Genomic DNA, 17,644 nt, shown 5'->3' on the forward strand with positions numbered 1-17,644 from the left:
CCTTTTCAATACAAATTAAATAGTTTAATGAGACTAGTTTCGACAAAAGGTCATCTTCAGCCATATCGCATGTAGAACAAAGTATTGAAAATGAAAATCCACAGCCTGTTTCCAATCATTTGACCGGGTCAGGAATGGAATGAACGAAGCCCCCTTCTAGCGGCGAGAATGGGAATTGTGCCAGCTGCCGAGGCCTGTCGCTCTCCTGTGGGGCAATGATTAATGAAATGAAATTATATTGGAAAGTGTTGCTGGAATGAAAGATGACAGGGAAAACCGGAGTACCCGGAGAAAAACCTGTCCCGCCTCCACTTTGTCCAGCACAAATCTCACATGGAGTGACCGGAATTTGAACAACGGAACCCAGCAGTGCCGATGCGCTGTTGCCTGAGCCACGGAGGCTCTCAGAACAAAGTATTACAGTATTTAATTTATATTGAAAAGGTGGAATAACTCGCTTATTATTTGGTTTAATCAAAGTTCAATATGGACCCATAACATGAAATTCATTTCTCTAGATGATAAAGCTTACCAGGCAAACCATAAAGCCTAAAATCACGAAATTAGGAAAAGATTTTGATTTCCTTAAACAAATACTTTATTCTATGCGCGATATTATGATGATCTTTAAATAGGTCGAAACTCGTCCCTTTACACTATTTAATTGGTATTGAAAAGGTGGAATAACTCACTTAATATTTGGTTTAATCAAAGTTCAATATGCACTCATAAAATGAAATGAATTTCTCTAGATGATAAAGCTTACCAGGCAAACCATAAAGCTTAAAAATCGCAAAATTAGGAAAAGACATTGATTTCCTTAAACAAATACTTTGTTCTACATGCAATATGGCTGAAGATGACTTTTAAATAGGTCGAAACTAGTCCCATTACACTATTTAATTTCTATTGAAAACGTGGAATACTTCACTTATTATTTGGTTTAATCAAAGTTTAATACGTACCCATAAAATAAAATTCATTTCTCTAGATGTTAAAGCTTACCAGGCAAACTGTAAGGCCTAAAAAAATCATGAATTTCTATTCCCCATTAGACATCTGGATGATCTAACATAACATCTTTGCGATTTTGTGTAATGGCTGTAATATAATTATATACTAGCTGATGATGGTCATGAAAGGCCGAAACCGGTACTAGTGTAAAATCCATTTACAATAAATAAGTATTGATCGGTGGAACACTTTTCTTGTCTATACATTGAATCCAATTAATACGGAAAATCAAACTTATAAATAATAATTACAGTGAAGTGTAGCGAATATTTGTCGCCTGATAGCCCACATCAGGATTAGGAACATAATTGTGTGAAGTTGACTGGTGTAATGCATATTTGTCTTGTGACAGCCTAGTTATGGATTCCGAAAAGGTTGTGAAATTCCTTACTAATGAAGACAGGATTAATATCTATCAGAAAGTGGACTGGCACCCGCATCTTTAAGTGCACAGAGGTACCGTGAATGTTGAAACTCACACCTTCGAGTTTCGATTCGTTCATTCGATTTGGTCTAATCGAAGTTTTGTGTCAAGTGTAACCTCCAATTCATTGTCTGAGAGTATGACCAGAAAATAACCCAGTAACCCACTAGTCCAAATTAAAAGTCTTGTACCACCATTTATTTTAGAAAGAGTGTGATCTGCAATAATACTTTGATATATTTTTGGGTTCCCCGTGCAAATGTTTTCATATTTGTTGTCTGGTGTTTTTACACCTTTCAGTGCACTGTTGTTATTTTATAATCCCAGTGGAAAAGGTTTACATATTTGTTTTCTCATGTTTTTCACACCTTTTAATATTCTCCACTCATCTTTAAAAACGGTGGATACAGTTTTCACTGTGCCCGCAGATACACGACGTAAAATGCTGTCATATTGGAAAACGTCGTATCTGGTGTTTCCATATCCCTGTTGGATAGTTTTTATACGGGTATTCAACAGTATGTTTTCTCCTTTAACACATTATTTTTCCTTGTCCCCTGCAGAAATGTCTTAACAAGGTTTTACTGTCTTATAATGTACAGATAGAGAAATGTTTCTCATGTGATTGCTCAAAATCCCTGGGTGCTGGTAAAGTTCTGTAACATGATTTAAAATCAGCACAAAAGAGCTGATAAGAATCATCCATTATTTCTCTTTTAACAGGAAAAAACTTCAATTTTGTTGACCAGTGATACAGTTGAGAATGAAGTATGTACCAAATGCCATGCTCTGGATTTCTTGTGCCTGCCGTGACAATACCCTAACAGCATTTTGTGGTAGTGAGGAAATTCATGCCTTTCTTTTTTTTGTTGTTGTTTTGATGGTGAAATAAATGAGGATTGTTTTGTTATCAGAATGACTTCAGCCAAAGAATAGGGTTAAAGAAGGGCAGATATCTTCAAAGGGATTAGGCAAACTATTAAAAACTCTACACTAGTTTCCTGAGCGCTTAGGTGAGCCAAAGAAGGTGTTTTACAGAGTTGCATGCATTGGAATAACAACAATACTCTGTAAATGAGGATTTAGCTTTGTTAACAGGATAAAAAAGGACATCATTACACTAGAAGATGATGTATAGCTGGCAGTAAATGGACACACACACACACACTTGGAAAACTCTTGTGGCTATAGACAAGTGATATTTCTCATCAGGACAGGGCCTTGTCAATGGCCACAAGACCAAACACTCAAAATCCATCTAGGCAAGGCACAATGGATAAGCCTGCAAAGTACTGTATAATTTGAGAATGGAACTAAAATAATGCAAATTAGCGTAATAATTAATGGAGCAGTGCAAAACATTTTTGTTTATGCTGAACTATATGTAAACTATTATGTGAATAGTCTGTAATATGTACTATATCATATCTGTAGAAAATCTGTGAAAATGTATATTTGTTCGTATTTGTAAATTTGTAATGTATCTGTAAATTTCCTCTTCTTGCAGTTAGCTATTTATTTTTTCTATTGCATCATCTGTAATTGATTTATCCTGTAGATGATAAAATAATCTATTCTATTCAAACGTTAAAGGAAATATATTTTCAAACCCCTCCATGTGTTGTGGTGAGTGAGAAATGACAATAACAGCAATTTTCGAGGGCTAGTTTTAGGCAGTACAATACTCATCAGAGGACACATTGTAGAAGCAAGCATGATGGGAATGGGGAGGAAGTTGGGCACCCAGGTTTTGTTCGTTAATACCAAGTTGCGCATCTTATAAAGCTCAGGCTTGCTTAAAATTGGGGAAGTCGACAGTTTTATTATACTCGTATTTTTGTGTGGTGTGTTTACTGTCTCTTTGTCTTCTATGATTTGCTGTTTGTATACTATTTAATGAAGGAAATTTTGTTTTTAAAGGATATATGTGGATCCCAAGAAAAGACTTTTGTGGTTCGTCAACCAAAAATTCCATCCCAAAAATACATCATGCAGGTAATGTTTGCTATTGTGTTCTCTGCTATGCAATGAAAGATAATAGTACTATTATCAAATATGATGGTGTACTTATCCAAAGATGGTGCTCCTTCTCTTCTCCAGGTTGGAGATGAATGCATAGTTGCTCCACTGAGCTTATTTCAGCCTGAACTTTTTGGAGTAACCGGTCCTAAAGCTGTTCATATCCAGAAGAGATCCCTGGGTGAACCAGAAGATCCTCATGATGAAAATTATCTTAGAGAAACCAGTGTAAGAATTTTAACTATGTGGCATGTTACAACTTATATTATGACTTATGTTGGTTAAGTTAAAAGTAGATTGTTGAAACTAAATATTAATTTAGAAGCGTTCTCATAAATTACTGCATATACACTGATAAGTAAAGCACGAGGTATTTTAGTAATGTCAAGAGTTCTCAGTTTATTATCTAATTCCCTTGTATGGTCAAAAATTGAAGATGCCTTAGTAATATGATCTCTGTTATAAATCATACCAAAATCAGTGTGAAAAAATTCAGAAACAACTTCTGAATGAGTTTAACTACAACATCACTGTTCAAGAGAAAAGAGATGACTGAACAAATATTTTTACATAAACATGTGAATAGTATAATAGACAGCTGTTTTCTTCAAAAAATGTCTTTCAATGCCAGGAAAATGAATTTTAGATCCAGGCACTTCTTCATAATTCCAGTTACTAAGGCAGTAGTTTTCAGAATTCTCCACTAGTTAGTTATGCACAACATGCAGTCGGATGCTATATACTGGCCGTCATTTCTGAGATAAGAAGCTGAAAATCAATTGTGATAACAGCCGGAAATTATTGAATTCTCTCTACAAGCTAAGTTATTGCACCAAAAAAGTATGAGTAACGTATCTGCGAAAGCAATACCCTTTGACAACCGCTACTACAGGATGATGTCTGAGAAGTCCCCATATCCCTAGTTTCATATTATTATTTTGTTACGACATGGACAATTGAGTTTGTATAATTGGGGAATTAAATAGTTGTTGTATTGGGATTGGTGTCCCTGCTTTGAAGCTCTCAAAAAGCATTGTTGTCAGTCTTATTTCACTTGTGAAGCCATGGCTGGGCGATCTGAGCAGACACAGTTACACTGTTGAGGAGCGATTAGTGGCGTGTGTCATTGCACAAACGACCACAGACAGGGCAAACAAGGACAGAGATAATGAGGGCATTTAGAGATCACTTTGGCAAGTCCCCACCTCATAAAGCTACTCTGCTTGATTAGGAGAAACATGCTTTTGCTTCAGGCAGTGTCAAAGACAGGCCGTGTAGTAGACGTAAGGAAACGCGAGAAGAAACGTGTTCCGCCATCGCTCAATCAATTGAGCAGTCTCCAATTAAGTCCATTCGCAAAAGAGCAGCTGAACTTCAAGTACTGCTGTCAACAATGCATGACCACATTAAAAGACATTTGAAAATGAAAGGGTTTATACCGATGCATGTGAATGAGTTTGAAAGGAACCCGCCTCATGTTATGGTATGGGCCGGAATGTCATCACATCATCCGTTCGTACCATATTATGTTGAAGGGTATGTGAATGGAAATTCTTATTTGCTCATGTTACAAACTTGGTTAATACCTCAGCTCCAAGACAAGGAAATCATGGACCATGTGTGGTTCAGTAGGACGGGGCTCCAGCACATTTTGCTATTCAGGTGCACAAGTTCCTTGACGAACAATTTCGAGGTCACTGGATTGGGCGTGGCTTACCAACATCTCCAGGCCCATTGAAATGGTCACCACAAAGCCCGGACCTTAATATGCCAGACAACTCTTTATGGGGAGTAATCAAGTCCCGTGTGGCTCAGCATCACTATACGACTAATGAAGAATTGTGCCAAAGTGTGGAGGAAACCTTTCAAAACATAACTCCTGATATGCTCCGCAATATGTTAGTGAGAACTTGGAGATGGATAGAACTCTGTGTAAGGCACGATGGTGCACGTACAGATCCCCTGGGAGGATGAATAGTTTTAACATAGGGGTACAGGTACTTCTCAGACATCCTGTATATAAGAGTCAGTAACAGGCGGCTCATTCTCAATGTTAGTAAGATTTCTTGTTTTCTGAAGTAGTATTGAGCGTCAAGTTCGTTCGTCAAAGTGAATTTCACCATAAGCTTGTTAAGTAAATTTGAATTTGATTCTGAGAAGAAGCGTTCCATTTGATTTTTGCTTCGTAGTAATCATAACTGATAAACTGCACTTATGTATTGATTTCTGAACGTCCAAATGTGTGTACAAATTATTAGCTGCATTAATTTTCTGATATAAAGACAGAATTAGTAGTAATTTGCACTGGAAGAACATTCATGAATATTCTTGAACGTCTGTGCTGCTAACAGATGAACTCGGAATGCGTGTTCAGAATTATCGAATTAATAATCATGACATTTTCAACTCATTTTTCCATATTCTGGAAAAATATTAATATTCAGAGTACTAGAGAACTGAATCACGATTGCATTTTGGACATTTATGGTGAGTTCTTAAATTATAAATATGCATAATTGCAAGGTGATTAACTAGGTGGAACTAAAGAAACGTGTATTATAAGAATAAATTGACTTTTTCAATACAATGTATCAAATAAATGATATTACATAAGTCTTGGGACTAGTTTCAGCCACTTACTGGCCATCTTCAGCCAAATAAAAATTTAACAGATTATGTGATAATAAAAACATACGTATTCCATACAAAGACAATGTTGTAGGAACAATTATTATAGCATTAAAATATACATAATAACAGAAATTAAGGTTGTGATCATCTTGTCATAATATGATGTCTTTAAGTTGACTCGGGACCTCAGTTGACTCAGCTATCACAACCACATAGCCAGCTCGCTCAGTAAAAAAAAAAAAACTAATGATCATGAATTTGTCTTTCAATAATCTTTCACATAGTTGTGATCTTGCTTTCGAGACATAGTGGGTTCAAACCCCACTGTCAGCAGCCCTGAAGATGGTTTTCCCTGGTTTCCCATTTACACACCAGGCAAATGCTGAGGCTGTACTGTAATAAATGCTACAGTCGCTTCCTTCAAAGTCCTTGCTCTTCCCTATCCCATCAACACCATAAAGTAAATAGGAAATAGATAAACTATTTCAAATATTTGCCGCATTAGTAGTGCTCAAATGTTGCTATTTCTTGATGGATGCAGTATGTGCATCTGTCTCTTGGCACTGGCCAGAGGAAAATGTAGCTTCCAGTGAAGTCTCAGTCTCATTTATGGCTGTGACAGTATGAAAACTGCTGGAGTACAGGTAATGCTGAGTAATGACATTCGGAGCATGACTGGTGCAGTGTGTCTGGGTATTATAAAAGGTGTTACTCCTAGGGTCAGTCATGCTGCATTAGCACTTTGCATCCCAGTGAGGAAGGCAACCTCAAACTGATGATGTTGCTTGTTGTTTAAAGGGGCCTAACACCTAAGGTCATCGGCCCTAAACAACCTCAAACTACTTCACTCCTCATCATGCCTTTTAGGCCTCGTGATGGCCCCATCATTGGTTTTTGTGGTTTCCATATAATTGCATAACCTTTGGTTTTGCTGTTTGAGGATCCAACCAGCTTCCGAGCTGAAGACTTTACAGACGAGTAGTGCTACATACTGCCATACTGATTGTCTATGTTGCTTTACATGCATTGTAATTTGTTAATAGAGATCATCTCTCTGCCTCATTTGTTTTGCAGAACTACAGTATATGTTAATGCTCAGTATGATTTCTTGAGGTATACGTATCTCTCTTTGGAAAGCCTTGAATGTAGAGGCACCAGATTTTAAAAAAATATGTGTGGTTTTTATGTAGCGCCGTGGAGCCAAAGAAGCGTTAGACCCAGTAGCTGGAGGTGGTGGGGATTTGGATAGCCTGGCTCAAGGTCTCGACGTCAGTGGTGTTGTTGGACCTGGAGGTGATGAAGATATTGTAGTAGATGCTATCGATTCTGTTGCTCCTGCTGGTGCAAGAGACATGGATACTAAAGAGTTCGTAGTTGGTCCAGAACAGGTCCTGGGTTTGGATCAAGCTGTCCTGCAGAGCATAGATAGATGTCGTAAGTAATTCTTAACTTTGTTACTCATAGATTACTCCCTTAGGTAAGAAACAAAACTACGGTATCCAGGGTTAATTGAAATAACTTACATCCATCTAACAGGTGATAGAAGAGGCTATTTAAACAACCTACCGTATCTCCTGGCATAATCGTCGCATCCTTTATATTCAACACAAAAATCGGACTTTAAACATTTAATTGCATAATTGTCGCACGTCCAAATTTTGTTCACCAATCTGATTAAAAGGTAAAGAACTGCAATGTAAGTTGGGTTTAATTTTAATCAGTGCATTAATGAATATTATCAGTAAAAAAAACTACAGTAATAAGAAATAGACCTACTCTACGGGTGAGGCAAAATGTACATTAGAGTGAAGTGTATCGCAATACATTGGACGTACAGGGAAACAACATGTTATTCTATTAACAGTTCTATATACAGTAGTAAAATTAGTACATTTAACTACTATTATCTGAAACTACAGTAAACAGAAATACTCTACACATCAGATAAAATATTTAATGAAGTCCGGTAAATACAGTAGAACCTCGATAATTCAAAATCGGTTAATTCAAAATCCCACGTAATTCGAAGAAGCTTCCCGGAAACTTGAGATACAGTTTTGCATGTTATTTAAATTGTTTAATTCGAAATACGGATAATTCGTAATTCGAAGTACAATGTCGGCCCCGTTACCGAAATTCATACTTTTAATTCGAAACTGCCTTTACATTTTAAAACAATAGTATGTTACAGAGTAATTTCAACTAGAAATTTATCCGCGTCATAATAGAACGCGTGTTCCGGAACGTGGAGGGGTAAACTCACTTCGGTGGGTCTACAGTGCGCTTCATGATTGCCAAGTTGAATGAAATCGGAATTATTTTGTATTCAACCTTTTAAGGAACGCCGTAATATCACGCAACAGGCAGTGTGCGGTAAAACAGAATGCGCGAACACTGGCAATGCCGACAGTTGACGAAAAAGCGTGGCTCATATAATAAATTCGTAGGCACCGAACAATACTGTCATTGCCGATGAAATTGCATTGCTTTATTTTAATGCGAGCCCAAACGGTCTTATGGTTTTAAAGGAGAAAGTGCCAGCCGTGGAATTGTACAAGGGTCGGGGATGGGGGTCATTGTAGTGTGTTGCAATTGCAATACACATGAAAGCGAGAAACTTTATCCCCTCGTCATAGGAAAGTTTGATAAGCTACAATGTTTTAAGGGCGTCGGGCACTTTCCATCCCAGTACAAAGCATCTAAAAATGCAAACAGTACAGATATCCAAAAAATAATGCATTTGCACAGGGGACCAGCATAATTTATCCTCGTCTTTGAATTGTGTGATTTTTTTCTTTCGTTGCGTGAGGTTATGTTCGTCAGTGATTTATCCAAGTGCATTATTTGAACATTGTAAATGCACCTTGTTGGATACATTTTGGAAATAGTTTTTCCATGGCATTGGAAAGGTTTAAACTGTGAATCGAGGTGATTGCATGTATTAATGGGTCTTAGAATACTTTGTGATGCGGCAAGTGTTTACATTTCTGAAGTACGAAAGAAGTGCCATGGCGGGAAATCGTACAAGGATAGAGTCATAGGAAAGTTTGATTTTAAGGGCATCGGGTACTTTCTGTGTAAATACAAGGCATCTAAAATGCATACAGTATAGTACTCCAATGAATAAAGCACTTGCACATGGGAGTCAGCATAGATTTCTCCTCGTCTTTGAATCGTGCTTTTTTTTTTTTTTTTTTTTTCTTTCTTTCATTGCATGAGGTTATATTTGCCAGTGAGATATGCAAGTGCATTATTTGAATACTGTAAATGCACCTTTTCGGATACATTTTGGAAATAGTTCTTTTTTCATGGCATTTGAAAGGTATAAACTGTGAATTAAGGTTAACTGCATGCAGTAACGGGTCTTAGAGTATTTCATAACGCGGCAAGGGTTGGTGCTTCTGAATTGCGAATTGGCGGTTAATTCGAAATCACGTAATTCGAAGTCCGATTTTTGAGTCCCAAGGACTTTGAATTAACAAAGTTTTACTGTACATATATATTGAACATGCGGGAAAACATTGTACAGAGTCTCTCACATAAACCCAGACCAAAAGCACAGTGTTTGTACTCTGCGCTACAGCAGCTGTGCTATGGGAGGCGCACGCATATTTCTTGCCCTTCCAAGCAGCCTGCACATACTTGACCTGGCAAGCATCAGTCCCCAGTCTGAATCTCAGCTGTTAACATGGTGAGACAGTTATCATTGCAACACCGAATTTTCGTATGTAAAAGTTCTGGTTTCATCTTAATGGCCGTATGAACAGTCATAACTGTCACTATTGGTATGCAGAAAATCCTAATGGTGTGTATGAAGTCCCTCATTATGATAGGAAGATTGGTGTTTGGTGTGCTGTTAGTGCAAGACGAATAATTGGGCCTATTTTGTTCTAGATTACAGTAAATGCAGAGAGGTACCAAGATGACATTTTGACGCCGTTCTTCCATCAGTTAACGGAAGAAGAAAAGTTGCTTGGGTGGTTTCAAAAAGATTCGGCCCCTGCTCATGCAGCAGAAGATTCCCTTCTTACAATCTCAGAAGTGTTTACAGAGAGTGGTGGTCTATTTCCCTCTCGTTCTCCAGATCTAACAGTGTGCGGTTTTTACTTCTGGGGTAAACTGAAAGAAAAAATGTATCGAACGAATCCTCACACATTGGAGGAACTGAAAGAAAACATTATGAATGAAATCAGAAAGATTACAGTGGCAGAACTCACTCACGTTAGCCAGAATGTAGTTACCAGATACAGTGCCTGTATAACCCAGGAAGGACAACACCTCTAGCATCTTTTATAAGGTAATATGTCATGTACATACACGCTTAAAGCAGGAACACTGCGCATGACATAAGTTTGGCTGAGGCAGCTGCTGTAGCACAGAGTACAAACACTGTGCATTCAGTCCGAGTTTAAGTAAGAGACCCTGTAATATGATATCCTGTTAGTAATTTTATTTAGTGAAATTAGCACATTTAACACATTGAGGTCAAAAGCTGCATGCCGTACAGGCTGTCATTTATTGCGGAGAATGAAGCCCGCGTGGCGCACGTTCTCTGATTTTCATTGTTGTCCGTATGAAACAAATGTGCTTTTTGTGTCGATCGGCACTGCAGTATAAGATTTGGTTCATATAGTCCTTGAAAAAAAATATGGATGGCAGCAAACTGCAGCTCTACACATCATGTTCTTCCTTTCAAATCGTGTCAGAGTTGTGTCAACTAGACACCAGTATGCATGTAATGGCGGCCGTGTAGTACATAGACTGAATGACAGTGATTTGTACCAACTGAACAGGCCTAAGAGATTGCACCTAATATTTGTGTACTAATTATTACATAGGTGTATCTCTTGTACAATTATGAACAGCCTAAAAACCAATATCAGCTATATTTTATTATTTAAGGGTATACGTTGAACTTTTTAAATACCTAAGTTCAGAACTAGTATTTAATTTTAAAATCCAAAGTTAGTGAAAAAGGGCCAGTCTGGAGGATTAAAATGTATGAAAGTGAGCAATGTGTTAAATAACTTTATAAGTAATGTCGCGTACTTTCGAGGAGGTATAACACGATAGTTGTTGGACGACCCAGGGCAGTATGAACAAGGAAATTCCCAGTAGAAGGTCGTACCAATGTGTGGAAAATACTAGGGCCCACCAAGGTCAGGTGGATAGAGAATAAATAAGTTATTACTGAGAAAATAAGTTACTACTGACTAAAATAAAACAGGTATTAAGACTCAAAGAACTTTAATGAAAAACTAAGAAACAAAAAGACCAATTAAATAGTAAGTCCCAAAATTAAATCAAATGAAAACAAGAATTAAGTTAAGTGAAATGGGACCATTAAAATTGTATAGTTTTGAAAATAGTAGAAACTGTTTTCACCATAAGCTACTCAAATTCAGTTATAAACTTTTCATTTAAGAACAGATGTAACTCTAATTAATTAAAATCCTAAATTCAAGGCCTTGTTTCTACCCTGCAATATGAGAGTGGAGCAGAGAAATGTTTCTTAATGATGGCTTTTAGAAATGATCCAATAGGAATCACAGAAAATCAGTATTAGTTCCAAAGTTCCACCAAGAACAAATCGGGAACAAAATCAAAACACAAATGAGAAGTCGATTACGAGATTATCAGAATAAAAACTTCCCAAATAAGTCTAATTAATACTTTCAAAATACTCAAACACAGAGATACGTGAGAACGTAATCAGTTTCACACCCTCTAAAACCAAAAACAAGAACATCCCAGTTCAATTGACGTATGTCAGATGTTCATCAGAAACAGAGCATAGAAACGTCAAATGACAAACGTAACGCAGAATACTCCCAAGCATGTGTTGTAAAGATCGCCATGGTAACCGGGTCACATGATCAAAAACAAAATGGCACCCCATCCAAAAGATAACCTTCAAAGGAAAATTTAGCCGTTAAAGAAACAATTTTCCACTCATGCTTTCATCTACCTTTACATGATAGTTCAACTATTTAACAGAATTATCCCAAATGAATAGACACGAGATAAAACACAGGAGGTGTTATGATACACCTTCTTAAGTATCCTAGTAAAAAAAAAAACTCTTTGTGACAACACCTTTCAAGACATAGCTTAGTTTAAGGGAAACGTGTCCAGAGTGATCAGTGGACAAACATAATTTCCTAAATTATTACAATACAGCCCCATAAGAATCTGGTAACTAATTCACATCCAAGTTAATTTTAACTCACTTTGGTAACAGAAATTCTCACTCACGGCGATGTTTAAATAACACCCAGAGAAATTCAGTTGAGGGTATACCAAACAACACAAATCAGTTCCACTACATTTAGTGCTTCACATATTCATGTACATCCGGGTTGAGTAAATTAAAAAGGGCTACTCACAGTTTCTGCAGGAAATTTTAAAATAAATTCAAACCCAAAATTTTGTGTCCCTTGCCACCCCGTATCAAGGTGATACATCATCTTCCTTCAGCTTTAACTCAGGAATATAATTAAAGACCCAACAGTAACAGCAAGAGCTTGCTTTTTCTTCCAGTAATCTCTTCACAGGTCCCAGCTGACGATCGCTTATTATTGTTATCCACCAAGACAGTCGCGTGTCGGTTTAGTTCAACTAAACGCCGCAATGTGGCAGCATAACAGGTTCCCTTGAGGCTAGCGCTCATGGTAGACACCGGTAGAATTACTAGCGCAGTACGGAGGGGATGTTTCAAATATCATTAAGGTGTTCAATTTCCATTATAGTAATGAAACTACAGTGAGCAAAAATGCTCTACTCAGTAGAAAAATATATTATGGTCAGGTACACTATGTGATTAAAAGTATCCGGACACATGGCTGAACATAACGTACAAGTTCATGGCGCCCTCCATCGGTAATGCTGGAATTCAGTATGGTGTTGGCCCACCCTTAGCCTTGATAACAGCTTCCACTCTCGCAGGCATACGTTCAGTCAGGTGATGGAAGGTTGCTTGGGGAATGGCAGCCCATTCTTCACGGAGCGCTGCACTGAGGAGAGGTTGCGATGTCGGTCGGTGAGGCCTGGCACGAAGTCTGCGTTCCAAACCATCCCAAAGGTGTTCTATAGGATTCAGGTCAGGTCTCTGTGCAGGCCAGTCCATGACAGGGATGTTATTGTCATGTAGCCACATGCCGTGCGTTATGAACAGGTGCTGGATTGTGTTGAATGATGCAGTCGCCATGCCCGAAGTGCTCTTCGACAGTGGGAAGCAAGAAGGTGCTTAAAACATCAATGTAGGCCTGTGCTGTGATAAAGCCACGCAAAACAACAAGGGGTGCAAGCCCCCTCCATGAAAAGCACGACCACACCATAACACCACCGCCTCCGAATTTTACTGTTGGCACTACACACGCTGGCAGATGACGTTCACCGACATTCGCCATACCCACACCCTGCCATCGGATCGCCACATTGTGTACCGTGATTCGTCACTCCACACAACGTTTTTTCACTGTTCAATCGCCCAATGTTTATGCTCCTTACACCAAGCGAGGCGTCGTTTGGCATTGACCTGCGTGATGTGTGGCTTACGGACAGCCGCTCGACCATGAAATCCAAGTTTTCTCACCTCCCGCCAAACTGTCATAGTACTTGGAGTGGATCCTGATGCAGTTTGGAATTCCTGTGTGATGGTCTGGATAGATGCCTGCCTATTACACTTGACGACCCTCTTCAGCTGTCGGCGGTCTCTGTCAGTCAGCAGACGAGGTCGGCCTGTACGCTTTCGTGCTGTGCATGTCCCTTCACGTTTCCACTTCACTATCACATCAGAAACAGTAGACCTAGGGATGTTTAGGAGTATGTAAATCTCGTGTACAGACTTCTGACACAAATGACACCCAAATCACCTGACCCCGTTCGAAGTCCGTGAGATCCGCGAAGCACCCCATTCTGTTCTCTCACGATGTCGAATGACTACTGAGATCACTGCTATGGAGTACCTGGCAGTAGGTGGCAGCACAATGCACCTAAGATGAAAAACGTATGTTTTTGGGGGTGTCGAGATACTTTTGATCACATAGTGTATATTGGACATGCAGCCAAATAAATAATCTCAATCTGGCTGTTGCCATTTCTTACTTAGAAACCACTAACAGAATTTTTACCTCCGGTGAACTGTCGCATTGTTTGGTTTGTGTTAAATTCTACATGTGAAATCCTTTATTAAACACTCCACTTTTACATTACAAATTGTCTGTCTTCATTGTAAGACAGCATTATTATATATTGAGACATGTTTCGTCCTCTTTTAGGGCATCTTCAGTTGATATACAAAGCACCTGAATATATAACAAGGACATTAAAAAACATTGAATGTTAACTGAAATTCAAAGTCGAATGCGTCAAATTAAAATTGATAAAGGATTTCACAAGTATATACTTACGTCAATATGGGTTTTATGATGAAATTTATTTTATGTAAATTCTATTGTATTGCACTGTATAATCTTTCCTTCTGTACACTGATATTGGGACTCTGTATGTATGAAATCCTGAAATAATCTCTCTCTCTCTCTCTCTCTCTCTCTCTCTCAATTTACTGTAAATCGTAGTGTTAAGATGTTAGAAATATTTCAGTTATGTGTGAATTTGTATGTGATTGCTGCAATAATTATTATTATTGTGTTATGCTACTTATAATGGATTATTTTGTGAATTTTGAATGAATTTCTGAGTGACTGCATTGTAATTACTGCATGTAAGTGAATAGTTTAAGTTATTTTCTGCAGATTTTCTATTAATTTCTATTTGATTGCTTTCATTTATTATGTTACACTAATTGCATGACATTTTTTTAACTGTCAGGTTTTTTGTTTCTTGTTTTAGTGTATTTCATTTTTATTCTTTTGTTAACAGGGACTTGTTTATGTTATACTATCTAATAATTATTTGTTTTATGAGATATCTTGTTCAATATCGCATCTTGTAATCTTTGGTTTTCATGTAATTATTTGTTATATTTTTGTTGTTATGTAATTTTGTTTTCATACTACTGTAAGCAAACACTGCCACCAAAATATCTTCCAGTTGCAATGCATTTGTTAATAATAATTTAATTACCATATTGTATATTTGTATTTTAGCTACTGAAGATTTGAAGCGCAAGATGTATGGATGCATCCTTGTAGTAGGAGGTGGCATGAAGTTCACAGGCATTGGAACTTGGCTTCAGAATAGAATTTCGCTACAAATACCTTACATGTTCCGTGCAGGTGTGTAACTGTTATTTGGAAATTACTTTTTTTTTTAATCGATCACGGGTGAGTACTATAGGTCTTCAATATCTCTTGGTAAACTTTCATCTGCTCCAACCCTACTTTTAGGTTTCTAAGATTTTGTTGCCTTTCTGTTTGACCTTAATAGCTGTATTCTTTGGGTGTTCCTGTAGAGTTACATTTTTATATCTTTTAGAGAAGTAATATCCACGGCAACTCTGCCCATGGCTTCTACTGAATAAACTGAGTAGCCTTTTATAGTTGGTCTGCATAAGGTTGATGATAGCTGTGGAAAATTTTGGTCACACTGCGACCTGATTCACAATATGCATTCCACAACTTCATCTGTAGTAACATAGGGATGGCCATAAATGCGTATGAATTCTCTTTCCCTCTTGTAAAACTCACAAGTTCTCCGCAATAATTCACGTCCTTGACTATTAAGGGATACTTCTCAGTGCAAAGGATTATCACTTCGCGATTCATCATTATGTCGTCATCATTTCTGTGACATCGCACTGCAGTAGTTACAAAATAACTTTGCAATTATCTCACAAAGAAGATAAAACTATCCAACTTTCATAAATGTGCAAAATAAATAAAAGGTTACAAGCACTTTATGAAATTGAATATGAACTACTATGTACTGTCAAATGGGGCAATTTCGGACAGTATGGTAGATATGCCTTTTTTGTTGCATAGCAACGAGTCGCGACTGCTTTCCACTTCCGCACACGTTTTAGTTTGACCTTGAAGTTATGTTTCCCGCGTTCCATATTTTTTATTGCGAGCTGACTTCATACTTTAGAAAATTTCCACTGTGCACTTTCATTGTTGAAAGATCATGCACCATCATTAAGTGAATACTTTTGATTGTCGCGACTGGAAGGAATGTATTATAACTATGGTTATTACCAGGATCAACTTACTGAAGTGTTTATAAATTATTGCTGTGGAATTTTGGTGTGATTTACTGAAAAGTGGTGTTTTACACATGTATTCAAAATTGAAAGCAGTCTGCGTGATTTTGGACAATGCCTAGAAATTAGCAGAGGTGGAAAGGAGCGACTTCAAGGTGTAATTACAAACTAAAACTATTAGAAAAACCCGTACGTGATATTAAAAGTGGCAAATTGTCTTATAGGAAAGCATTTGATTGGTCCACCATACAAAATAAAGTGCAGAAAGTACATCCGAAAAAATGGGAGGATAACCAGTGCTAAATGAGGAAGAAGGAAATGCTCCAGCACAACCTACTACTTCCCGCCATCGCAAATGAAATGTTGATTTTTGCCATGACTTCCGCCAAGATGTAAGAGTGCAGAAACAAGTGATAGTGCTGCTAGCATCAGTGAAAATGAATGTGATGAAACACACAGTGAAAGTAATGACCAAGGTAATGATGTTTCAGTGTTGCAAGAAGAGGCTTTCCTTGTTGCAGATTATAAATACAAGTTGAGGAACTGAGAGCATATGGGGCAGTATTTTGATGTGGCCTAAAATATTCATTCAAGGGATGTGGATCTCAAATACTTGGCCCACATAAAAACAGCAGAAAAGTGTTTGTGTTCCCTAACATCCCTGATGCGGATAAGAATAAAGAACAAATTTTGAAAATACTTCTAGCCCAAGTTGAGAAGAGAGGAATTTTAATTTTCAGAGAAAATATATTTTAGGTTTATAGGCCATGAAAGCTACATGTTCATTGTATCGAACTTCTTTCGCATTATGATTTGTATTGCTTGTTATAAAAAATTAATATCTTTCAGTAGGATTTCTGTACAGTTTATAACTATTAATATTTCAATTTAGACCAGAAAATTTTACATTTACCTTGTCAGAAAATAAAGATTGGTCAGTAACAGATTAAATTTATCATTACAATGATTTTAACCAGCTAGTCACATTTTGGACACCCTCAGAACACTTTAAATATTACAACACTAAAGCAGAAAGAGCATAGAATTAAAATAAAGAATTATTTGTGTCCGAAATCACCTAATACGCTTTGAAACTTCGGACAGCGGTTTAGAAAAGCATGTGCATCCGAAATCACACTGATGAACAGGGTGAATTCGGACACTCCTTTTTGTTTTCTCATAAACACATGTGTTGGCGTATATTTTTCGTTTGTAGGGTATTGTATTAATTGGATATATTCCTCATTATTAGGATTATAAACAATACAAATTTAAGATTCCCTTCATGAATTAAGGTGAAAATAACCTTAAAACCATCCAAAATCACCTCGTTTGATGGTATAACTATATCCAAAATAAAAGATAGTGGATTGGTCATCATGATTGACGGGTGA

At 37.4% G+C, this 17,644-nt stretch overlaps 1 protein-coding gene across 4 annotated transcripts in view; it reads left to right on the top strand.

The window, feature by feature from the left end:
- Positions 1–17,644, top strand: part of Arp8 (Actin-related protein 8) — a 99,157-nt gene that overhangs the window by 68,755 nt on the left and 12,758 nt on the right. For all 4 annotated transcript variants that reach the window (XM_067149737.2, XM_067149738.2, XM_067149739.2 and 1 more), the window contains 4 exons: positions 3,359–3,433; positions 3,539–3,685; positions 7,279–7,522; positions 15,199–15,327. In XM_067149737.2, the coding sequence (XP_067005838.2) occupies positions 3,359–3,433; positions 3,539–3,685; positions 7,279–7,522; positions 15,199–15,327 (595 nt within the window). The remainder of the gene's footprint in view (positions 1–3,358; positions 3,434–3,538; positions 3,686–7,278; positions 7,523–15,198; positions 15,328–17,644) is intronic.

The sequence above is a fragment of the Anabrus simplex genome, chromosome 6 (assembly GCF_040414725.1).
Source record: "Anabrus simplex isolate iqAnaSimp1 chromosome 6, ASM4041472v1, whole genome shotgun sequence".
Taxonomy (NCBI): Eukaryota; Metazoa; Arthropoda; class Insecta; order Orthoptera; family Tettigoniidae; genus Anabrus; species Anabrus simplex.